This window comes from Aedes aegypti, chromosome 2, assembly GCF_002204515.2.
Source record: "Aedes aegypti strain LVP_AGWG chromosome 2, AaegL5.0 Primary Assembly, whole genome shotgun sequence".
NCBI lineage: Eukaryota > Metazoa > Arthropoda > Insecta > Diptera > Culicidae > Aedes > Aedes aegypti.
Genome location: NC_035108.1, coordinates 215,310,698 through 215,338,074, shown reverse-complemented (window position 1 = coordinate 215,338,074; position 27,377 = coordinate 215,310,698). Strand labels below are relative to the sequence as shown.

The following is a 27,377-nucleotide window of genomic DNA, read 5'->3' as shown; positions in this document are numbered from 1 at the left end:
TAATAACTCAACTTACGTTTTGTTCTACCCTTCTTGAAAACCTCGTATTCCCATTGTGCTCCCATTGCACGAGATAAAGCTTTACAAATTTCTTCTTTTGGCCGCCGTATTTACGCTCTACGTAGAATTTTCGATAATTACTTTTTACCTCTAAACACGGCAAAGGCCTGCATCAAAACTATGAAATTCGCGAGCTTCTTCTGTACAAACGCCATCTTGATCCGAATAGAAAGTAGACCAGACTCGATTCATAAGAAAAACGTATGAACTTTTTCAAACAAGGCTTGCATTGGATTTCATAAGTACATCGTATGAAATGTTATAGAGCCTCGTATGAATCTTGAATTTGATTCGTATGCTCTTCATAAACGATTTATGGGAATCATACGAATCGTATGAATTGTTTTTCAGCTAGCAAAATACTGTTTCATACGAAAGGTGTTATGAATAGTTATGTTATAGTAGTAGTTTCCTCAGTGTACTATCTTCGTGTTTTGTCACAAAATGAAGGATTCGGATATAACCTATTTAATATTTGATATGGTATGTCGTCTTTCTGAATGTGGATAAAAATCATAAATTTTGAGCTGACGAATTATGGTACAACATGGTGTTCAGAAAATGTCCACACAATGATCTACAAGAACCGATATCACATGGCCAAAATCAATCGTCCATGACTCTTGTGAATCAGAATAAAAAAGTAAGCCATACACGCTCATGCAAATTCTGACCATAGGTGTACCACTTCCATGATCAATTTTACAAAAACTGTTCAGAACTCTATTCTAGGGTCTCATACCATTTCATTAGAGCGAAAAAAAAACTAAATTCGGTTCAGAAATTATTTTTTGAGAGCGTTTAAAAGTATTGTAGCGCCGCTCGCCGAGGTCACTGAAAGATTTTTGCAGCATGGATATGTTCGTTTTTTAAAGTTAGTTTTCTTAAGTAAGGGATTATCAGAACTATCTCTTTTTAGTGCCAATGTCCAAAATTACCCCTATGCATAAAGAAAGCAAAAAAATGAGAATTTTTGATAAATTCATTGTAAACATTCGTTTAAAAATGTGGGAGTATCTCAACAGATACTTTAGGAAGATCAAGAAAACGCTGAAAGTGGAGGTAGGAATCTTTCCAAAAGTGAATAAAGGAAATTGAGCAGAATATTTTACGATTTTTTATTAAGATGATCAAAACACCATTAATTTTTGTATAACACGTTACAAAACTATGCCGGTGGACTGTAATGAAGTTAAATTTCATTATGGGACAATTCTGTTTGGTGTTTTTTTTACAACTTTTACTGAACAAATTATGTAGTCTCGTAAGTGTAACTGAAATATCATAGGATTATACGTTGAAAACTTGTATAAACTAAAATTGGACAAAAATGCAGATGGGCCTGGCTTGCGATTCACGGCAGTATAGGACTGTGTTTATCGAAAACAATTCTCGCACAGATGATTTTGGAAAACTACAATTTGGAGGTCATGCGCAAAGAATATCAAAATGAATAACTGCAAGATAATCTGACTTACCTGAGTTACCTCAGGGATGTCAAAAATCCTTGTTTGAACATGACACAGGCCTCTCTGCCAAAGGACGAAGTCTGCGTGTCATCTGTAGTCGATTGTAAAAAAGTTGGAATATTTTTTATTTATACTTGTAAAAATGGAAGATTTCTCCTAATGCTTCCAAAACTCAATTAATAATATTCCCACATAAACCAAAAGCTTTTTATTTGAAACCTTCAACTAGACATGTAATACGATATGTAATACCAGGAAGAAAGCTCTACAGAGAATTCAAAATAAAATTTTGAAAAAAAATCTGTGAGTGCTGTCGAGCCTGTAAGCGTTGCTTTCGTTGTCTCTTGTTATAGATGTCCAATAGTGCATACTGAATCGTTGGAAAAAGTGAAATAGTTGATAATCCTCATAAACGGCTACACTAGTCCCTGTGTGTATGATTTTGTCTTCGTTGCAATCTACCTATGATAACAAATCGGAGAAACTAAATTGTGTATTTCACGACGGCATTCCAATTGATCACAATGGCGAAGAACTGCGAGAAATGCTCACTCTCTATCAAGGTTGAATGTGAGTTATACACAGTGTGCGAAGGAAATTGCGCCAAATGGTTTCACGCTGATTGTGTGGGCCTCACCGAAAACGACTTGTGTGCGTTGTCCAGCAATATCGTTTGGATCTGCGATGCATGCATGGTGCTATTCTGTAGGATGAGGGAGAAAACGAATATCGATGCGGCTACGAACACCGAATGCTCCCGACCCGTCGAAGAGGAAATTAATGACCTGAAATGCGCTGTAGCAAAAATCGCCGACATGCTTTCAAATGTTATCCAAAAACCAACTACCACTGCTGCGCCACCACATCATTCTACACCCGTGTCGTCATCCGAACTTCTCAGCAAAACCAATGATGAGATTTCTTGTGAACCAGTGCAACACGAGCCCAATAATTCTTTACACGCGTTAGGAAGTGAAACTTTTGCTGTATACTTGTCCAATATTGACAAATGTGTAACCGAAAACGACATTAGTGTGATGGTATCACGATCATTGAGAGCTCCTTTATCTTGTTGTAACGATGTAGTGAGGCTTGTGCCAAAACACAAGAACACTAATACTTTGGACTACGTGTCTTTTAAAGTTGTATTGGAAGCGAGTTTGAAACCACTAGCATTGAGTGCGTCTACTTGGCCTAGACAAATCAAATTTCGAGAGTTCAAAAATCGAATGAATGAAACATGGAAACCTAGTGAATAACGATAATCCTGAATTTGTCAATCGGTATTGTTTGTTTTAATCTTTGGTCGTTTATATGATGTTGTATGTTAGAATTTGTTCCTGATTCAATTGATTATTGTGTGAAAAGTGGAAATGTCTTGTAGTTAAACGTTGTTTGATGTAATTGTATGTTGAATGTGTGTATGCTAATTAGTTTTAAGCAGCAGTCTGTACGGCCTAGAGCCGAAGACGGTGAAATAAATAAATAAATAAATAAATAAAATGATTCTGAAGCTTCCTCCCTGGTATAGTAACAATGAGTTACATAGAATATCCAATGTTGAAAAATTGGAACAAATGTCAAATAAATTATATTGATAATTTCAGGAAAAAATCGTTACGATCTTCTATTGCCACGATTAATGCGTTATATATTTAGGTTAAGTTAGGTTAAGAAAATTGAAAACGTGTTTTTTTTTCTCTTATAAGCAGGTGAAATCAACTCACCTGTAAAAAATCTGAACTGCTACGGCAAATGAAATGTAGTATGTTGTTAACAAAATGTTAATAAATCTTACATTTGTTTTACCAAATAAGGATGATAGTGTTGTCCAATAACACAGAACACTTAGATATAAGAATTGAATGTAATGTTTGGAATGATACTAATCAAGAATTAAAAAAAAATGCTAGATCTATGAACATATTTGTGGTTTTATGATTGCCTGTGCGATAAATTTTCGAACCCAACCTTAAGGCTGGTTTGCTACCGACAAGAAAAGGAACCGCCTATATCGATGCGTGGAGAATTTCTTCTCAGAAATGGTTTAGGAAACCACATTTATCTGATCACAGTACGCAGTTGAGAAGAAATGTCATATTGAATGGGGCTCTCTGTAGGAAATTTTTGACCCATTCAGTAAATAAATGTCTTTACTTTTCTTGAGCGAAACGGCATACTTAGCTTTACACAACACAGTGTTTTACAGAAAAACATCAGCGTAGTTTGAATTGGACATTTTATTTTGAAAAAATCGTCAAATAATCGACGTCAATTAATCGATTAACTCGATTATTTAGTGAGCCAGGGATCGATGAAAAATTAATCGATTAGTGAGTCGATTAATCGATTAATCGAAATAATCGATTAATTTGCGACAACCCTAGGCGTGAGGAAAATATCGGCGGAGCAAAGTTTAGAGCTTAGTGCGAAGTGAAAATAAAAAAATGAAGATTGGATTTTATCGAATGGGAATCTTTGGTGTGAAGGAAATTCAGTAGAGGCAAATCGAAGTGCACAGTGCGTTAAATGTGGCAATGATCGTTGGATTGGATTATTATCGATTGGAAGATTGGGATTTTAGTCTGCGAAAAGATAATCGAAGGGGAATAAATTTGGATCAAGTCGTCACTTTTCCGTCGTCATTCGAAATATTTTCCTCAGTGAGCGTGAACTGAACTGAACAAATTGTGGAAGAAGAAAAAGAGGATTGTAAGAGTGAAAAGAAGAGTATATAGAGTCAGCCTGTGAGCGAGAGCGAGAGGGTGTGGAAAAGCAGAAAAGTTTAACAAAGAAAAGTGTCGAGCTGAGTTTTGAGTCAGTGTCAGAGCAGGAGGGGTTTATCTCAAGGGGCGCGCAGTAAGAGAGAGAGAGAGAGGAGGGGAGACAGAAGTTTTCTTTTTTTCTTTGCTTTTTTCAAATGGCTGACAGAAGCAGCAGCAGTGTAAATGCAAAGTCTAGTGATGGTGTTTCGTATTTTGATAGTTCACTAAAGGGAAAAATGACTTCACATAACAGCTCGGGCAACAATTCCCAGGCGAGTGGCGGAAGTGGAGGACCAGGCGGGGCCACTTCCGGAACCCAGGTGACAACCATGGTGGACCGTCTGAAACTGCTGTATCCGAATGTCAACGAAACCGTCGATCCGCTGCCTCGTTCCTGGAGCCCTCAGGACAAGTGTACCACCATCGGACTGACCCAGAATAATCTTCGTGTTCACTATAAAGGTTTTTATAAATTTTATTATCTACTGATAGCTGATGAAGCTCCATTATCAAGCTTTCCATTAACGGATTGGGTTCTAATATACCACTTGAAATGGTATGAGCTTTACTTCTTGCTGAGATTGCTTATTTTAATTATTAATTTTTGTATGTTTAGACTTTTTTTTCATTATGAAGTGAATTGATCAGGGATTGATTGATTTGTTGATAGTATCGATCAGTACTAATCTAATCCTTAAACATCTATTTTAAAGACTATAAAATCTTTCATTTTATTACAACCGTTCTGACCATTTACTAGTATCATGTTGATTGAAATTCGCTTAGAAATTTAATATTTCGTATTCGTGCAAAGCTCAAGGGAAATCGTTCTTTGCACAGCTTAAATCATTATTTGGTTGAAGTGGAAGGCCGTAAGGTAGCCACCATATTTTGCTTGCGCTGTGCGCTGGCCATTGTTGCCAGAAGACGATGGTTCTTGTAAAATGAAGACTACTACAAAATACCTACTTCAAATGTTTTAGTGGTTCATGTACAGTAAATGAAAAATTCCGTTCGTAAATCATTTCAACTAATCAATTTTTTTTTCCTTGACCTGATATACAGTATGACTAACAGGCTAACGTAATCAATAAAACAATAAATTTCAAATTACAAACAGGTTGCTTTAAATTATTGTTTAAAACATCATTCACTGTAGACAAAATCACAAATTGCCTACGCAGGGCTATGAGCTGTCCCTTTTTTTTTTTGAGAATAATTAGTCACTTTTTTAATGGAAGTCTCTTTTTCAATGAAAAGTCTTTGAATCTCCTTTTTAACCAAAACGGTCTTCGAAGTCTTTTATTGGTAGGGTGCCGGTACCAATGGTTGTAATGTACCAGTAGATTGGACTATGTAATAAAACGTACATTTTTTGATAAAAACGACATGTGCTATTTTTGGTGGATAGATCGCCTCTAGTTTAGTCGATTTGCCAAATTTCAGCTTTTAATTTCATCAAAAAGTCATATAAATAATTAAGTTTACGCAAAAAATTTGCCCCCTTGCACCAATAGTTGCCATCGTGTTCCAGTAGTGGATCAACGGATGGAAGCAGTTTTTAAAATGGATGTATAAAAATGAAGAACAGTCCCAGAGATGTTCTTAATGCTTCATTCGAAAGATATTAGTTGCTGTTTGAAGGGAAAAATGTTAAACCTGTGTAAAAATTTGCCTTTTTGTTTAAAATTCCTTGTATAATTCCCAAACGTCTACTACTGGAGCACTAGCGCAACTACTGGAACACGTGTACCAATAGTGGCTCAAGCGATTTTATGTTAAAAAATTAGTTTTATCACTCTTTTTATATTTTTCCCATATAGTAGAGGTTGAAATCTTTCTGTTGACGCCAAAAGATCTCTGGGCTTTTCGTTATTTTGTTATGATTTTTTATAGCTTAGGTAGTCCACTAATGGCACCGGCACCCTACACAATTTTAAATGTTCCTTGATGAAAAGCGTCAGGATTTCTTCGACAAGTGCTTGCACTTCAGAAATTCATTAATGCGAAGTTGGCCATCAATTAAATTTGTATGCGTCGTTGATGAATGTTGCTAAATCATGTCTACATTTTAAATTGAAGAATATCACTGACGCTTCTGAAAAAATATCAACATACTTTCAGCATGTCAGCGCATATAATGATACTTTTCCGGATCATTATGAACATTAACACTTCAGTCGTCGCGCTGTTGTATTTTGTACAACACTGGTGAAAAAAGCTCGCTTTTCGCTCACAACGTCAGCGTGGTGGTTCTGACGGTGGAGAACAGCGCGACAACTGGAAGGTTAAGGACCGAGTTTTATCACTTTGAAATTGCGAGGTGCAATGTCAACATGGCTGCCAAAACGAATGACGGACTACTTAAAAAATCCTCTACCAATTCTCCAAGGAATCAGTCCAGATTAGGAACTGAGGCGGGAATCGAACCCACACTCCTTGACTCGATGCAGCTATACGCTTGGTAACACTAACCGCACGTCCACGAAGCCCACATTCGTTTCCGTCATTATTAAAAGTAACCTTTGGATAAGATGGGGTTGGTGGTCTAATGGCTACTGCTTCAGCTTCATATGCAGGGTTGGGAAAAATCTTGAAATTCACTCTACAGTAGCCAAGCAAAGCAAATCACAGTCAGCGAAGCCAGCGAAACTCACGCCTATCGCTGCTGTAGGCAAAAAGCCTTGAAAATTTCAAAACACCCGTTGCTAAGGGCAACCCAAAATTACTGTTGAAAAATGTTGAAAAATATTTCCCGTTGCATTTCCCGCATTTAGAGCCTTCAATGACACTAATGATTTAGAAAATTCACACACTCAATATAGACTACTTGATGAAATTCACGTTTTTGAACTAATGTACTGGAAAGAGCCACGTGATTTTCTCGAAATTCAAGCCTACTACTATTACCATTCCCAGCACTGGTCATGGGTTCAATCCCAGGCCCGTCCCTTTCCTCGTACCTTGTAGTTGCATCTTTCACTTGCTTCTATCTTCCACTCTCAATCTATCACACTCACACCCTATCCGTTCATAGCAAACGCTAGAACCAGTGACGGACAAGAAACCGTTTCCCTACGCTTCCATTTTATCATCATTATAGCACGCCTTTGCTTACGCCGGATACATATGCAGCCTGCTAACCAAAGAGCAAATCTCTGCCATACCTTTCCCTCAACCCATACACTCCCGCATGAACTGGCGTAGACGCAGTGGTATATACAGTCTACTGTGGGAGCTAGTTTAATGCATCATCAATTCCTCCCCCTTTCCCTCATTGGTCTGCATTCTGACGTGGCAGGCGCCATTGTTGCCTAAAAATAGAAGATCACCAGCACTTATACACTGAGGGTGTCTGTTAGTCCCAAGCAGTCATTCGGTTGATTCCTTGCGTAAGTGCAGCTTATCTGGCAATACTGGAGTAGCAACCACGGGCGGCCAATCAAGCTCAAGCTCAAGCTCAATTACTAAAAGTAACCTTTGAAGTTCGACGTTGTAAATGTCGACGTTACTCTCTTTTAATTTTCTACCAATATCTTTTCGCCGCGAGATATGCTAAACTATGTTGTTTTAAGCAAGCTGATGAAAGGTGACTCTCAGATCTTTTTCCTCCCTCGCTAATAAACACCCTTCCCTTCCCGTGGTGATTGTGAAGATGCAGAGGAATTCTCGGGTTCCTTGAAGCAACAATCATTACACCCTGAAATTCTTTCCTCATCCCAACTGACTGTAAGGGCTTGGCCGGCGCCGTTATTGATCAATAATATGAGAGCTGTCCACCTCGAGGATAAGCGGAAAGTCCCATCCCTTCAAACTCAGTTGAGCTCGGTTAATTTTCATTATTTTCTCGAGATCCGCACAGTCCACAGAGGTTCCCCCATAGGTCATAAATCCAAAAATTCGACTTCATCAAAATCGTGCTATTTATTCAAAGATATCATGTTAACCCGTATAGGCTTGAGTGAAAGCAAAAATTCTAAAACCCTCATCGCTCAGCGAATTCTTAATGTATTCAAATGATTTTTTGTCAGTATACTGGTACACATATCTAGTTTCTAAAAGTGGACAGAGGAACGCGGAAATATTTTGTGGTCGGAGTTCTTCCGGTGGATCAATGGGTCAGGTCGGGTGAGAAGGGTACTTTGCGTTTGTGCCCCTGAAGGTAGGCAAATTTCAAGTCACAGATAATTTTCGGAATTACGTCCGAATGGCCACATCCGGTATATTTTAAACTGTGCTTAAACTTGGCATGTCCCAAAAAATAGCGCTTTTTTACCCGACTTGACCAAGTGACCCACCGGAATGACTCCGGCCACAGGAATATTTCCGAGTTCCTCTGACCACATCCAGAAACTAGATATGTGGGCCAGTGAACTGACAAAAAATCATATGAATCCGTTAAGAATTCTCTGAGCGGTGAGGGTTTCAGTATTTTTGTTTTCATTCTGGCCTATACGGGTTAAATACTTATAGAACAAGGTTCCATATTCATTTTTGCTGAAATCTTGTTTTTTCGTTTCGATATGGGTAATTTAAGTGACCATTGATGTGTCATGCCAGCAAAAAAACAAGTTTGTTTATAGCCTTTGGGTCCCGTTGACATAAAACGTCAGTTTTGCTAAAATGTGCACTTGGAGAATTAGCGGAAAGTCCCATCCTTCATTCATTTGAATCGAAGTGCAATTGTTACCGGTGTTGTTGGTACCAGTTTCGATCAATCAGGGAGTAGCAACCATTGACATGTACGCTGTAGAATCAGTCCTTGCTATGCTATGTAACAATGATCATGCGACTTACGCCCTTATTACAACACACGATTGAACTATGTTATAAATCTAGTGAAGAAAATGAGTATCGACTGAATCACTATATAAATTACAGCAAGCGCCATTTTTGGCGTAGTTTGTTCTTTGGTTGGTTATATAGAATAGAACAAGCGTGTGTTAGAATAAGGGCGTAAGTCGCATGATCGATTTCTCTTCATCGATCCTCTCTTCTGTGAATAAATTTAAATCCGATGTACTAATGCATATTTTCTGCATTATTTTAAGCCTTGCTTAGTCTAGTTGTAACCTCTGCGGCTATAGCCATGCTGAACGTGTCTGGGTTCGATTCTTGGTAGATTCTGGACCTTTTCTTAGTCGAGAAGCAGGCTCTGTTGCAGTGCGGACGTAATGTCAAGAAAAGCTTTCATAGCGGATTCTGAGAGCCTCCCTCTAAAAAAACGAACCCTTTTTCTCCATGCCTGTCAGGAGTTCAAACTGTCAGAAAATAAAACATTTAACCCTTCCTGTTAATTAAATACATTTTAGTTTATCGGTTTTATGAAAGTTAACAACAAGACGGGGTTGGTGGTCTGATGGCTACCGCTTCTGCTTCATAAGCAGAAGGTCATGGGTTCAATCCCAGGCCCGTCCCTTTCCTCGTACTTTGTAGTTGTATATCTCTCACTTGCTTCTGTCTTCCATTCTAAATCTATCACACTCAAACTATTCGTTCATAGCAAACGCTAGAACCAAAGACAGACAAGAAACCGTTTCCCTAACGCTTCTATTCTTCCACGCGCAAGTGTGTGGCACAACTACATATCAGAGTTTAGATAGTATAAAAGTATTAAGTATCCATGATCTCTGTATTAAATTAATATTCCTCGTATCATTGATCATTACGCGTTGCTGAAGCTTTCGAATTAGCCGTGAGTAGTTTTGATCAATAATCGTTGACCAAGATCTACAAATTATTACCCCAAAAATTGTTACCTCGTCCACTTCTTTTATTAGTTGCGGGTCGGATTTCGCATTATTAAGCCTCAAAAGACATGATTTTGCAATGTTTTTTATTGATTTTTGCATACTTGGAGAAGGAAGAATCGGGAATCGTCCCATCAAATCGTCCAACTCCTTCTGGCTTCGGACAAAAACAGTAATGTCGTCTGCGTATGCTATCACCTTTAAAAAGTTCATATAGACAAGAACACCGTTTGCACTAGCATGTATGCTCCTTATCACCGGCTCTACATAGAGCATAAAAAGGACCATACTGAATGGACATCCCTGCCTCACTGATGAACGTATTGGTATTTCTAGAGTAAAGAAACCATTGTGCACAACTTTAGATGATGCTGAACTATACAATTTTTTCAAGCAGTTGATTAATTCAGCCGGAAAATTGAACTTTTCTAAAATTTTCCAAAGATATTCATGATCTACATTTTCCAAAGCTTTTTGAAGGTCCAGGCTCACAAGGAATTCTTTGAACTATTTTGATTCAACTGATCGTGTGATCAATCTCCTCAAATCTTTTATATTGTCTGTACACGAGCGGCCATTAATTGCAGCACACTGCCCGTAATCAAGTAACTTATTAAGAATTGCCGCAATACGATTAGCAATGATCTTTATAAATAACTTCTAATCAGTGTTCAGAAGACTTATAGTCTTAAATCATCAATTGCACGTCCACAGCCTTTTTTTGGAACCAGCATAATGATTCCTGCTGTAAAATCTTTTGGTGGATTTGAGTCTCCTGACAGATAGGAATTGAACAGAGCTACTAAATCATCTTTAACTATATCAAAGTTTTTCACGTAAAATTCGAATGACAGACCATCAGGTCCAGGAACTTAACTTTAACCATCAGGTCCAGGAACTTAACTTTAATTTAATAGAGCTGGATAATTGGACGTACAATATTTGACGCGGTTAAGAAAATTCTAATTTCAAACATTTGTCAAATCGTCAAAATCTGTACGATTTTGTTGAAATTTGAAGCTATGCTAGCTCAACTATTATAGAATTAGGGAAAATCAGTAAAAATATATTAAACGTTTTTTTCTTCATGTGTTAATGACTTTATGTGGAACACATTAGGTTCCTTAATTGACGCATCAATTCTTCAATGTGCCTAATCTGACGCACTATGTTCCTTATTTGACGCACTAAAAATAATTGATAAAGTTTAAAATTAACAAGAGTGTTATTATTCAATAGTTCAATTAATTGAAAAAAGCGCTTTAGAATGAACATAAAAGTTAGAAATTTTGAAAACAATACAAATGAATGACGTAATCCCGGTAGTACTTTTGCTGTGCGTTCAGTTAAAGTGTAGAAAATGAAACAGGCGATTGGGTTCAATCCAAAGTCAAGAATTATTGTTTAGTTTAATGTATTTTCGTCGTGATATCAAACAAGGGAAATTTTTGAAAACTACGTTGCGCTGGATGGGGAAGGAAGTTGCAAAAAAAAAAAGAAAATTTTAGGAAACTAGAACGAAAACAACCGTTTCCAAGTATGCCCGTTTGAGAATCTTCATTACTTATAACACGTAAACTACGCCTATTTGTTCCATGTTCTATGTAAACCTTATGGACCGCGGGACAAATATGCGTAGAACCAACGGCAGTATGGGCCTCGAAAACGATCGAGAACCATATATGGGGTCATCCATTAAGTACGCATGTTATTAGGAGGAAGGAGGTGTTCTACAAGATGCGACGAATCATACAATTTTTTTTGAAGGTTCCATTTAAAAGTGTGACGTAGGGCGGATGGGCGGGGTTGTTGTAGAAAATGGTATGTTTTTGTAACACGTATCTCATGGACACCCCCTATTGTATAAATTTTACTAAACCAACCATTGAACCAACACTTCACCTCCTGACCACGTGATTTATTGAAGCTTCCTTGAAACATTAGGGGACGTCCATAAATCGCGCTAAATTTTACCAGTTTTAACCTCTCTCCACCTTGGCCACATTTTTTATGGAAAGTGCGAATATTTTATATGAATCGTTGCGTTTCCCTGAACCCCCTCATCTCCATAAAAACGTGACGTAATCTATGAATTCACATGTAATTACATAAAGCATTGGGATGTTTCGCGGACGGATTTTTTGAATGCAAGCACCATAAATATTTATTTTCCTATTTTCGATCCAACAAAATAGCAAATAATAAAAAAACATTGTGTGCCTAACTTGACGCACAAGATTTTTATACAAAAATATGTCTTAAAGCTTTAAAGTAGAAACATTTCGACGTCAATTCATGAATAAAATAATATTACTGACTGTTGTTGATGATATTGCTGTAAAACAGCACAATATTTTCACAAAAATTGATCAACAATAGTTAGCACATTCAGTAAGGAATGAAAAAATAACGCACTTGTCAGATGCATTTTCAAATAAATTTTATTTTTTCCCTATTATTAATTAAAAATTAACTTTTTTCGATTGGAATCCTTCATTAACATGTAAATAAAGATTAAGCAATAAATTTTCGAGTGATAGTCCGATCTAGAATTAATTTATGATAACATTAATTAGAAAATGCGTCAAGTTTGGCCCCGTGTCAAATATGGTACGTTCACGGTGCTTGAAATTTCTTCTTCTGCTATAGGCCGAATCAAAAATTCAGCTTCTTCCAAATTAAGAGCCTTCGTCAGATTTTCGATTGGATCTGAACTCTCCAGCTCATTATTGGACGGTGATTCTTTGAATAAATTCAAATAATGTTGATGGATTCTTTCGATTATTGGAACTTTGCTTGAATCTCTACTCATTAGATACAAATTTGTTGCTGAAGTTCAAGAATTTCTCTCTGTTTCTTTTTGTTTGAACCAGAATGACCATTAGACTGATGCAAATTTTGAAGTTTTCGCTCACCTATGCTTAAAAGATGTCAATTATGATGAAAATGATCCTTCCAAAATTTGAAATGATTCGGATGAAATTTGGTTGTGCACACGCTATTTGAAGTTTATATGGAAATTACTATGGAAAAGGCAAACCTTTTGTGTTCAGTCCTCTAACTGCTCATCATAATAATCTATGGAAAAGTGAACACACTCATCTCATGTGAAATCTTCCCAGCTACAACTTTGCCGAAGACCACATTTTGGTGGGACGTAAGGATAATTTGTTATTAGTGATAACAAAGTCTAAACCATGCTGAGATGATCATTCAATTACTTTCAGAGCAACACTGCTTTTTTGCTGTAGAACATAGTAGCCTGAATTACTTTGATCTATTCTACCCGTCAGGAGCACCACTACTGTTGCCTGCCGAACAGTTGGTTAAGCATGCAAAATGCAAACCCAGTTTTTGATTAAGAATAGCAATTTATCCTTAAGTCCTATCAAAATGTGGTATTCAGCAAAGTTGTAGCTGAAAGAATTTCACATGAGCAGAGGTTGTTCACTTTTCCATAGAATATTATGTCGAAGGGATAGAGGCCTGATCAAAAAGTTGGCGTTTTCCATAGTAATCTCCATATAAACTTCAAATGGCTTGTGCACAAATTTCTTCCGAATCATTTCAAACTTTGGGAGGATGCTATTTACCATAATATAAATCGTTTAAGCATAGGGGACATTTCAAAATTTGCATCATTCTAATGACCATATACGTTCACAAAATTGACTCCACGGACTACTAATGATAATATTCTTCCTGATGGGTCGAATATCGGAGACGAATGATTAAAGTTTTTCCTAATCAACACTCCTGTACCTTTTTATCTGCACTAATGTTCAACAGCGCATTATGGGAAGATGATAGTGAATGAAAAGTGAAATTCTCATACACTACCTCTTGTAAAAATACCACATCTATATTGCAATTATAAACAAAATCCCTAAGAAGTGACTTATGGATGTCATTGTTACTGCTGTTCAAGTTATTAGTTGCTCCACTAATCTAGAAATTCTTTCTTAGAATAGCAAGACACTCCCCCTATTATCTACTTCTTCGATTTTTTTTGTTTTCGTCCTGAGTTTCGTTGCTGATACCTGTTGTTTTGGGGCCTTCCTTAGCCGAATGGTTAGAGTCCGCGGCTGCAAAGCAAAGCCATGTTGAAGGTTTCTGGGTTCGATTCCCGGTCGGTCCAGGATCTTTTCGTAATGGAAATTTCTTTGACTTCCCTGGGCATAGAGTATAATCGTACCTGCCACACGATATACGAATGCAAAAATGACAATTTGGCAAAGAAAGCGCTCAGTTAATAACTGTGGAAGTGCGCATAAGAACACTAAGCTGAGAAGCAGGCTCTGTTCCAGTGAGGACGTTAATGCCAAGAAGAAGTATGAATTAAGTTACCAAAAGAAAATAAGAAGATTTTTGTATTATGAATTTTGCCTGAACGATAGGATTTTTTGTCGACCAATTTTTGAGCGTTCCAGTCTTTATAAAGGGAACATCGAGTTAGGGAGGTATCGAGTCATAGAGCGATACAAGGGACCATCGAGGTAACCATGAAAACCAACTTTTACTATGGTTCTCTAACTCGATATCGAGATACGAAATATCGAGTAAGGGATAGTTGACTTATATAAGTATGTACGGATGGTTTTGTAGTAGTTATTATTGTTGAATTATTGCATAACTGTTCAATACCTAGTTGCGCACATCTCTATATCCCATTAAAGAACGTCATCGTGCATAAGGAATGCAAAATGTTCAATCATGCTTTTGTATCAGACTACCTGGTAACAGTTAACAGTGTTCATGCTCTTTATCTCTTATCGTTCTCATCGATTGGCTAAATTCTAGTAATCAATTTATGATATTCTACCGATGATGATTCTTTCTGCCAACACTGATATGTTTTGTTACTGTGTTGTGTATAGCTCAGAACCCCACATTTGGTATATTTCTTTATTTTCCTCTCTCTCGGATGGTTTTGCTCGTCGTCCATACGTTCGAATCCTCTAGTACAGTGCTTCCCAAACTTTTTTAACTTTCGCCCCCTTGAGGGCAATATTTTTTAGAATCGCCCCCCTGATATATGATTAGAATATTTGTATTGAACGTTATACTTTGTTGAAGTTTTGATCAACATCTAATCAAATTTGTACCGAAAATATGTCAAATTACCAATTAACTTGACGTAAGCCTTAAAAATAATCATTAGTTTGATGCATATATTTTAACATAATTTTAGTTAAAATATATGCATTAAAATATACATACACCAAAAATATGCACTTAAGCGACAGAAAATTGTTTCTCATATCCACAGAAGAATTTTGTAGTAAATTCACTGATTTTCTTATATCAACAACTCTACCCATGACATATTGTGAACTTCGGATTCCGAGAACGCCTTTTCATCCAATCCAAAACATTGAAAAAATATGTAAAAATTAATAAAATTTTCCAATTACTTTTCACAGCAATATAAAGTGAAAAAGTTTTTTTGTAATCTACGAGGACTGTAATATATTTTAAAGGTTTAATTACGATGGTACTCAGATATTTCTTCAAATTCATTTTTGAATGGATATTCACATCTTCGGCGCTCGACTTTGCTGATACAATTTTCCAAAATAAGTGTATAAAATATGTTTTGCAAATAGAACTGATATAAGGTTTAAAAATACAACATTATATTAAGTAGCGTCGATAATTTACAATTCAAACATCAGTTTTCCAATAATAAATTTTTGCTAAAATATCTTCAAAATTTCATTTATTTTTTGCATTGAAAATAATTCCAATGTTATCTGTGATTAGTCATTACTACTACATGGCTACACTAATTCTAAACTTTGGGAATTCGTGTTTAAATTCACATGATGTAAAGAATGGAATCAAAACATTTAGTTTTTGGCAATTATTAAGGTTTATATGTCATGCTTCAAAATGCTCATTTTTAAAGCATGAAAGACAAAAGGCTCAAAAGCATAAACCAGATAATGTGGAATGGTATGGAGTAGAAATAATATTTTTCAAATATATTGAATTGTAATCTTCACATAAATTGAATGTTTCCTTCGTAATGAGTCGTTGTTTTAAATTTCTCCCATAGCTAGTATTTATAGTATTTTCGCCCCCTCTGTAGACTTTTCGCCCCCCAAATTCAATTTTACAAATTTTCGCCCCCCTGGACGTGAAAATCGCCCCCAGGGGGGCGAATTTGCCCACTTTGGGAATCACTGCTCTAGTAGTACAAAACAGCTCTGTAATGCTGCGCGGCGATGCCAATAGTAGTGGTCGTGTTTATACACTCTACTGATTGTCCGATCCTACTTCACTATATGCTTTGCTCCACACCTAAAAGGTGATTTGCTATCGTTCGTATCATAGCGTTATAGCACCTATCGTCGTTGTGCAAAATGGTCGAATATAGACGACAAAACAACAAACTGTGCTTGTAGCGTGCGTAACGGGGAAGTGTATGGGTTTTACAGAAAAATCAGCAGGTTTTGACGTTTGCCAGCGATTGGCTGAAATGTAATGCGTCTAAATAATAAACGCATAATTCGATGTAATGATGGAAGATTGAGAGATGGAGGATAGTATAACAGTCATTTTCACCTTCAAGCAAAAGATTTTCGTATAGTGTTTAATGACTTTATAATGAAAATATCGATACTTAATTGCAGTTTTCCACGAACGTGCGATTCTTTGTACCCACCATTGAATGGCAATGTAGGCCTTCGAAACATTATTGCGCTGTTGCTCTAGTAGCAAACGCACCAATACACAAGCACAATGTGTGGCCCTGCTCGAAGGTGGATACGATTTGTCAGATTTTATTCATTTTTTGATCTTTCTTCGTTCCTGCTACCAAAGAGGTTTCAATTTTCCACGCCATTTAAGGAAAAGCATGTCGGAAATGCTCGGCACATATTTTTATGACACGCACCGACTCACCCAGTGTAAAAAATTCGCTCACAGTGGACTTATTGCATGATTACGATCAGCTGATTTTCAAGTCTTCCAAACCCCTTGAGTTTTTCGGAAACGATATTTCATCCATATATTAAACTTATATACCTGACAACGCACGGGAAGCTTTGTACATGAAAGATCGTCATTAATGGTATGTTGATTTTTATTTCGCATTGAACGCAATTTACTAATGACGATAGTGTGCAACTCGAGCGAAGTGGTTTCATTGTCTCCTCCTCTCATCCATACTTGAAGAACGGGGATTTGAGTAGTGTTGCTAACGTCTTGGTGATCGCCCCAGCCTTCGTGTTTTTCTTTGTCCTGTTATTGAGATTTACACATACCGGGGGCATCAGGGTTAAAAAGCTTTCCACGTTGAACTGATTATTATTTATTATTTTTTATAATGTCTTATTCAAACATGTTTTTATGAGCACTTTTTATTGAATGCGGCATAATGTTTTAAGGCTTGGTATTTCAAGTAGGAACCCAAACAGACATTTTTTTATTCATGTACGGATCCGCCACTGCGACCAATAATTGGATCTATACTCTTATCTATTAAATTTATGATCTAGCCCTAAAAGCCATTGGCAACCAAGTGTGTAGCTTGTTGTTACCGAGCAAATAAATGGATTTACATGTTATTCAACAATGCTATCTCCCACTGGTGATAGTTTTTATCTTGGTCCATTCAATTGCTTAGATACAAGGAGCTACAAACTTAATTATCAATGGCTTTTAGAGTGAGATCACAATTGGAAACTTTGCGTCATCCTCGTCCTCTTGTCAACTTATATCCATGATGATAATAAATCTTCAAGCTGTTTAGTGGAATACCTATAAGTAGATGAAAAACCGAATTTAGTACTATACCATTTAATTCCACTAGAATTTGTATCTTTTGACAGATACGCGTATTTCGACCTCAACTGTAAGGCCGTCTTCAGTGTCGTGTACTAGATTCGACTAGTAGAATTAAATGGTATAGTACTAAATTCGGTTTTTCATCTACTTAACTTATATCTCGCGTAACAATTCAAAAGGGCCAATCCTCAGATCGTTGACTCTGAGAAAATTCGATTTGAATATTATTCACCACATTTTCAATTCCTATTTTTCAGAATTCAAATCAATCAATGTAATTTCTTGCTAGTTGAGTGACGATTTACTATTACTACACGCTAATAATTGATTTTATTCTGAAAACTGACAAAAATGTGGAAAAAATGATGAGTTTAAATGCTTGGCCCATTTTCGATTTTCATCAAGGCATGGGCCTTTTTTATTTGCCAAAATAGAATTTTATTAGCGTGCTTGGCCCAAGGCTAGGCCTTTTCGGTTTTCAATGAATGAGCAAGAGAGAGTCATTGGCCTCTCACCATGCTAAGGCCAATGACAGTTTGCGAAATTTTCCGATTGTAGGCCCTCTTGATGGAGCGAGAACCAATCATTGGCCTTTTCGAGCGGGGGCCAATGAATGATTTGGAAAAAAGCGGTTATTGGCCGTTTTGAAAACCGAGTTTATAACGGTAAGATTTATGATTATGTTGACAATGTTTGCACAGTTTGTGGGTGTTGGGAGATGCTATCGAATGGTATCAAAACCCGATTTGTTTACAATTTGATTATTGGCCCTTTAGAATTGTTACGCGAGATATCCGGTAAGCTTCGTAAAAACCGGGGCTTATCATTAGCAACAATAGTATTTCAAACTAGAGGGTCTTGTTTCCCGGACTTGATAAAATCTCGGGATCCAGGATTTTTATTTTTGAAATCCCTGGATTTCTCGGCATCCCGTGATAAACCCAAATTATCTAAAAACGGTCAAAACCTAACTTTAGCTTATTTTTTTATGCTTTATAGAACATGTAGGCTCTAATATATGTTCATGCTTTGAATACAGTGGGATTCCGTTTTTGGCAACAAAGTCGAAATTTCCAGTTGCCAAAAACGGAACCATGCCAAAATCGGAACCCATTTTTTGAATATTATTTTTCAACTATTATTTTTGAAAACATCATTAGAATGTTATTGCATCATCCTTGTGGAATCATAAGGCATCGGGACTTCGGAACGGTTCTGCTCGAAGCAGATTTCCGGAGGGGTGGACTATGCTATGATTCTATAACCCCGTAATGTTGGCAAACGTTCTACATAGTTTTTATCGCTTCAGTGATTTTTTAAAAGCTTTATCTACGCTATTTGTATATGTGGGTCATGTAAAATCAATAATCGCATGAGTGACATTTGTTCAAAGATTGGACTTCTCCTTGAATCTTTGTGAGAATACAAAACATGAAAAAATGTATTACCGTATTCTTTCAAAGACGTACTTACAAAACAAAGGCGATGAGTATTACAAAACTGCATGAGTTTTTTTATACTATTTAATGAAAATTAAAAATCAGTTCAACTTTTGGGCTCTAGCGTAAAATTTGACAAACTTTGGTGAGATTAGAATAAATTTATTTTTCTGTTAAAGCAAATCATCTCGTAAGGAATGGTTTACAGCAGTCAAAAGCATAAACATAAACAAGCACATTACAGGATACTGCTTTGAAATCTCAAGAGCCTGATAGGAATTTTCGGGTGTTTGTAAGGAATCTACGCTAGGACTCTGAAGCATATTGGTAAGAATCCGCAGAATCACGCTTAAAATTCTCAAGGTCTCGCTTAAGGTTTCGCCTTGATATTGCTGAAAATTCTTAGGTCTCCGATGAGAATTTTCAAAAAATTCATTATTCTTAGGCTACCATTATCACTAACCAAATGCCACAGGATACCACCTTCTCAAAATCTACAACATACTCCTAGAAATCCATTATCTCGCTAGGATTTCACAGTACGCCCTAGAAATCTTTAGAGTTTATTGGGCATCAGATATTGGACATAATCTTCAATAACCAATTATACATTCTCAGGATTTCGCAAAAACCCTCAGTGTCCATAAAGAACATGCAGACATCTTCAAAAATACGTTGAAATTTCTGAGAAGTTCCCTAAAACCAAGAATCCCCTAAGGTTTCTCCAGGGTAAGTTAGGAAACTCATAGACCCAGTTTGTAAAGATCCTAATGATTATTTTATGAGGCCCATATTCTCGATAAAAAATATTTTATAGAATGTAGGATCGTCTCTTAACAAATCTAACGTCTTACTTAATCTGTTACAAATATGAAATGTAGCTCTAAATAGTTGCCGCAGAAAGATCAATATACACACTAATACTACAGACAAAACATTTAAACACTCTCAATCGTATTTATCACACGTTTCACTGATGTTTTTGACAATAAAATGTTGTTTGGACTGTGCGCACATTTGTCATGGTGGCGGTATTAAACGGCACTTCGAAATAATATAAAAAAAGATGAAACACAAAACAGTGTGATGAAATTAATGATTAAATCTCTGTGAAGTCATAGACTTCATGTTGCTCTTGTGTCAGTGCTTGTGCTTTGTTCAAGTGTTCCAAATCTGAAGAAAAGTGAATTCATTAAGTGCATCACCTACTGGCAGACTATTGTGGGCTGTTCATTCAGTAAGAATGCCTGAGAAAAGAGGTTTTTCTCTAGTTGAGATACTGATGGAGATTAATGGCCTCATGGAACATTGCGAATGCATGACCAAGGACCATCCCGAAGTAAATAGGCGCGTACGAAATCCCTTAGTAGTTGGTAGGATTTGAGGTAATATCGGCGACAATAGAGCTCTGGAATGTAGTCGGTGTGCAGTTGACTTGCCATTCAAATGACTAAATCAGCAGACACAATAATATTCACAAATATTTACAAATTTCAATGAAATTCAAAAATGTTGCCAAAAACGGATCCCTTTTGTTGCCAAAATCGGGGGGTGCCAAAAATGGAGCATGCCAAAAACGGAGCATGCCAAAAACGGAATCCCACTGTAATATGCTCAATTTTGCCCATATCTATGTTGAATTCCGACATTTATAAAAAAAGATTTCTGTCGAAGAAAAAAAGAAATCCGACTAATTTTGTTTCACTTCGGCTAAGTTGTTTACAAGCTATCGAGGTTCGATTTTGAAACGACGCATATTCATATTCAAACTTTTTTATTGCAAAAGTTTTTATTGTGAAAGTGCCCTAGTAGATCATTTCCTCATATTGACTGAAATTTTGAAATTTGGTCTTTGTATTCCGTTAATGATTTTATAAAAACAAATATTTTCAACAGGTAGAGTAAAGAAGTAATCTCCATGATTATCTGACAACACTTTTTGCAGAGCGAATTTTCTGAAAGATGCACTTGATGGAGCATATTGGGGGCCGTCCATAAATGACGGAGTATTTTTTCATTGACTTTTTACACCCCCTCCCCCTCGTAGCATTTAGTCACAAATGTTGAAAACCCCCCTTGGAAAATACGTAGCATATCAATCACCCCCCCTAACATGTTGGTTTCGTTTTCCAGTTGAGGTTACATGATTTTGGTATCCAATTTGTGCAGATTCAAATTAATTTGAAGTATTTTGCTGTTGTAACTATGCAAACCTTACAAAGTTTACAGCTGGAAATGAAGGAAAACAAGTTAAAATCTTTGTCCGGCTTGATAAAGCCAGCAGTAATGAGTAAGGATAAAAAATATTTTATCAAATATTGAGCAGAAGTTTCGTTATATTGTTTTTATCTACAAAACACCTTCATTTCAAATGGATCCTACTTATTATTATCTAAATTCAAATGCATTAGCAAACTGTGGCTAGTTCATACAAATCATTCATCTTTAATAAATTTTCAACTAATTATCGTTCCCCATACTTAAATAACTCATAATAAAACAATAAAATAATAAAAATGCTCTTTGCCTGAACTAACGAATGATTTAGAAATCTGGATGATAGGACAATTTCGATGACACTCCAATTTGAAGTCCTTATTATTATCCAGGCTATTCCATCAAGATCATTGAACGCATGATTAACTAAATAGATATCTAGTTTCACTAAAGTAAAGTTTATTTTTGCCTTAATAATCATATTGTACTCTTTTGAAGAAATCAAATTCCAACAGAAAATATGAATAAAACTAAAACGGCTGATTCTAAGTCTTGTCAACAAATGGAAAAACAATGTTTTCCAAGTAGATAAAGCGTTGATTTATAATTATTTTTTTAAACTTTTAACTTGTTCATTTATAAATAAATTAATTTAAACGTGAATACCATATAATATTCACATAACTATTAAAAGCTTTATAAAATCGGTTTGATTACGTTATCAGAAAAAAGGAAATTTTTGTTCTTTTAATATTAATGTTTTAAAGCTGAATCATCATTAAATAACTCAAATTCAATAAGTAAAACAAATAAGTTTGATAAAAATAACTGTTTGTCAACTACCGAAAAGCTAAACATTACATATAATTTTCAATTGGATTAGATGGACAAATTGATGTGAAGATTTGCGAAAAAGTTACACGTCTTCTCAGTGAGAATCGAACTCACGACTCCCCGATCTCTAGTTGGGGCGCGTTAACCACTACGCCATGAGAGGACTCATGAACGCAGAAGTTAACCTGAATTCGATTTCAGCTCAATAATCACGTGGTTCTTTTTCGCAAAGTGCACCTCTTTCGGAAGAATTAGATGCCCATCCAAACCCTACGCTTTCTATATATATCCAATGCCTAGCCCGAGAGCGCATTGTTTTTTAGGTATAGGAACCCGACCAGAAGGAAGAAACAAGATTATAACAGATTGTGTTCCCCTGATATGATTTTTTTTATATCACCAGTTGTTATAAAACATGTACCGTTAGTATTTAAAATAACAAAAATTCTAACAAAATTTGCACCAAACCAAACTAAAATATAACAAACCCTGTTATAATAATAACAAAATTATTACAGAATGTGTTGCAAGGCTGTTACAAAATAACAAAATTATTACAAACTATGTTACTGTATATGACATCGGATGGTATTTGCAACAAACTTATAAATGCGATGTCAAAAATATAACAAATCTTGTTATAAATGTGTTACAAAAAATATAACAAGTTGAGAACAAAGACATTTTGATAACAAAATTATATCAACTTCTGTTATTTTTAACTGCTGCTGATAGGAATGTGTTATTATCTTGTTATGTGGTTCTGGTCGGGAATAGCACACTACACTAGCCAGCAACTGCGCTGGCTGAGGTATCTATTGTATGGGCTTCCAATGGGTCGCGACGTTCTCAAACGACCGGTTACGGAACATGAGTCCGTTGCTCGATAAATACTTGTTTTTAATTTTGAATCGTGGTTTACGGCTAACCAGCCGAGTGGAAGTTTAACAACTACCGAAAAGCTAAACATTACATATAATTTTCAATTGGATTAGATGGACATATTGATGTGAAGAGCAACGGACTCATGTTCCGTAACCGCTAGTGTAGTGTGCTATTCCTATACCTAAAAAACAATGCGCTCTCGGGCTAGGCATTGGATATATATAGAAAGCTCCCCCTCGTCACACATCGTCACAAATTCATGAAGAACCCCCTCCCCCATAAAATGCCACGTCATTTATGGACGACCCCTTGTTGCAAAAAATATGACTTAAAAAAACTGCCGAGAGAAATCAAATGTGCCAAAAATGCTTACGTCTCTCACTTTGTTTTATCTAAACGTGTTATACGATAAACAAGTTGAAACAGAATCACAAGTCAATATACGACTTTTCACAAAGTACATAATTTTTAAAATGCTTTCATGACAATTTCGCAACAATTTCAAGGATATGCCTCTATTATTGTCGCGTTTATATCACTTTAGTGCAACTCGTTCAATCATTTTGTTTTTTTTTTCTAATTCCTTGATCCAATTTCTTTGAGGCCAATAGACACTAATGTTTGAAAATAACTTCCTCAACTCGCTATGATTTCATGGAACCATACATGGACGTTGGACTTATATGAAATCCATCACACCTAGTTTAGATTGTTATATCGAACGGAACTTCTGGTAGTTCATTTATTTTATGACCACTACTTTCACACGAACCGTATCCAAAGCTTCGTGCATATGAGAGATTGTAAAGGTCTCTGTAAACCTATTAGGAAGCCATCTAGCCAATCATCTTCTCATTCCTTAACTATCACCAACAAGTATCAAAGCAGCTCTCGACTGTCGAAGAATGTTCTAAATCACAGCCATTGTGTAAAGAAAAGTAACGTAACTATTTCATGGCGGACGGGTTTGATGGTCTTACTATAAAAGACACATACACTATATTTAGTCATTTAGCTGCACAGTGGGAATCGAACCTACATCCCACGACACGATACACTTAACTGCCTGATGACACTTTACCGAACGGCCACGAAGTCCATATACCGGATATACTCCTGCATCTATGCCAGTTCATGCGGTGTAAGGTATAGATAAGATATTTTTATGGCAGAAAGGCTTCGTTCCACCTTTCATAAAGCAAAATGTATGAATTTCGATAGTCCAGTTCGCTGCGTGTAGGGAAACGGTGTCTTATCCGTCTCTGGCTCTAGCGTTTGCTACGAACGAATCGTTTGAGTGTGATATAGTGGAATTTACGTATTCTCGGCAGTCTAGGTCGATGCCGCGCTTCTTTTGTAATTTTCTCAGACATACTACGTGTTTGATTGTTTACTTTTATGCGTTGCTCAATCCTCTATCGATTCACACCGACAGACTTGTTAAAAGCTTTTTGGAAACGTTTTTATAACGATTGGAACAACTTTTGTCAGTGTGATTGTTGTGGGCAGCCTCGTTTTCTTCTTCAGCTTTCCCATAAAAACTACAGGCAAATCTATTTGGCTTCTTCAAATCAGTCGCATTTTTAAGCGTATTGATTTGAATTTATTTATTCCCTGGGCTTGGAATTATATTTTCCAGGGAGCGATGAATTTTGATAATTGATCGCTGTTGTTAGTAGTTTTGATTAGATGTTGGGTGAATTTCAAAGCAATGGCAACCTCTTTATTACAAAATTAAGATTTTATCTTCTGACCTAAAGATTCTGGTTAAACTACTGTACTATGCAGTTGGGCTGCACTACGCTATCACTCATCAAAATTACTTTCACTTCGGGAAAATATAATTTCAAACTAGCGAGAAGATTACATACTGAGGGTGGGTTATAGGAGCACAATCAGACCCTTGAATGTGCAATGTGGGGTAGTAATTGGGAATGCCATTGACGGTTTGTAATCTTCTACGAGGTTTTCGAAAACCAACAGGGCGCGTGCACCGGGTTGCGGATAGGAGCAAAGGGAGATCAATAGCATCTACCTAAAATAATAGAGCAAAAAGCCGTTCCATGATTAGGTAATGTTTAGCGATCTTCTATGGTGGTCTAGTACTTTAAAATTCTTCACTCACTGGGAATTCTGGCCTTGATAATATCAATAGTGATAAAAACATAAAATAATACCTAATACTTAATAAGTACAATGTAGCTTCAATGTAGTAATAAATGAAATAAAATCAATTTTCTATACTTGACAAGGTTTTGAAGACAATCAATGAATGAAAGAACTACCTATTAGAAAAGCCACATCAGCTAAGGCTATACATATACAAATGTTGGTCATAGGGTCATGGCGAGCATTCGGTATGTATGTCTATGACTGATTCTTATCTAATAGGGGCACTAGAAGACCACGCGGACAATTTCGAAACAAATTATTTTTGTACATCGGTCTTACGATCCGAAAGGCTCAGCTATGCTGCAAAGTTTTTGAAAGCTATTCATCACTACTGTTTAATTGTTTATAATTCTAACAAAACTACATAATTAACTCATTACTAATCACTGTTCCTATATTCTCTTTTTCTCTCCTTCTTATCTGTTGCATGATTATGAGCATCACTAATATAATGCATGAGCATGCACAATAAGAATAATTTCAGGATTGAAAGCAGTACATGGATACCTGGATAGAATAGCTTCGAAAAGGATGCTCAAAATAGAATATTTCTGGTCAGGGAAGTATTATCACCAAGGGTATGTAAAATTTTTCCATTAATAACTCATAGATCACACAAACAAATGAACTAATAATATCAAATATTTTTATATAAATCAGCATCGTCAATCAGTGCAAAAACAGATAAAGTTTGTAAAGTTATCACCATCGATTGAATTGCGCTCTTTATAGTAATGTTCAATCAGTATCAAAATCTCCTAAAGCGTCGCATCGTGCCATCAGCAGCCCTTAGCATCACTCTCATATTGTTATTATTTTGTTGTTTATAATATTTGAAGAAAGCGATCAGCATACTCTTTCTTAATTGTACAATGGCCGATCTATCTGGAATTTTAATAAGTCAAATCAAACTTCAAAACTCAAATTAAATTGCTTTCAGCACATTTACATTTTGCAGCATTAATCGCATTACTGTGTCAAGTCTTCTCCAATTCCCTATACCCTACCCCAACCCTTCTTATCCTTTCCGATGGTGTTCAAGTGGTCCGCATAGACTATTACGGCCATTACCTATCCCTTCCCCCGGCTTTGGACTGACTTGCGCTCTCATTGCCCCACCAAACGCTGCAAAATGAAAAATGAAAATGTATTGATTTGAATTTATTTATTAGACGTCAAGAATTGATGACATCTCTGGCGAAATTGTTTGTTCAGTCCTGGAAATCTCGTCAGTCGGAATTTAAGGTTTGTTTTTGATTTTTTTATGAAAACAAGTCAAATATTTTTTCAGTGTATATTTTTTTCTTGTAGCCCAAAGGGTTTACTACAACTTCTTCATAGAACATTTTTCTCTAAAATCAACAGTTTAGGAGTTAAAATTTTTCAAATAAGTTGCATGCGAAAAATTATAGGCCATTTTCAAACGTTATTCTCCGTTTAATCTTGCGATTAATCAGTTATTTTAAACACAAAACCTTATTTTTGTTTAATGGATGCTGTTCAATAATGTGGCAATGTTCCATGCCAACATGGAACATGATAAAGTCTTTGTTGCTGCGAGTTGGGGCAATTGATTCACTGCCCAGAACAAAAATTTTCAATTTTTATATTTATAAATTATGATTAATGTTGCAAATACTTGCTATACGTACCAAAACAAAAGCAAGCAAATATAAAATGCGAAGAATTGTTTCTCTAATTTATTCTTCTTTTTTTCCACTTTTTCACTTTGCCCACCTTACTATTCAATTGGAAAAGTATTTCTTATTTTCGAAGTTATATCGCTAATAGATGTATAAAATGACGTGAACAGAATCCATATGCTATCAAAGTATCATTACAATGGATGAAAAAATCGGTTATTTAAATTTCGAAACAATTCGAAAAAATTAGGATACATTTTTAAAGCGTTGAGCCAGAATATGGCCAACGAACACTTTTATCATTTCTTCCTCTAAAAAAAAACATAGGACTCCGTTTGAAATTTTAAAATTC

The 27,377-nt window shown here is 36.1% G+C and overlaps 1 protein-coding gene across 2 annotated transcripts in view; it reads left to right on the top strand.

Annotated features, from left to right (window-relative positions):
- Positions 1-27,377, top strand: part of LOC5570869 (ran-binding protein 9) — a 75,723-nt gene that overhangs the window by 4,204 nt on the left and 44,142 nt on the right. For both annotated transcript variants that reach the window (XM_021843960.1, XM_001659331.2), the window contains one exon: positions 3,917-4,756. In XM_021843960.1, the coding sequence (XP_021699652.1) occupies positions 4,450-4,756 (307 nt within the window). In that variant the 5' untranslated portion in view covers positions 3,917-4,449. Of the gene's footprint in view, positions 1-3,916; positions 4,757-27,377 lie in introns of those variants that run through there.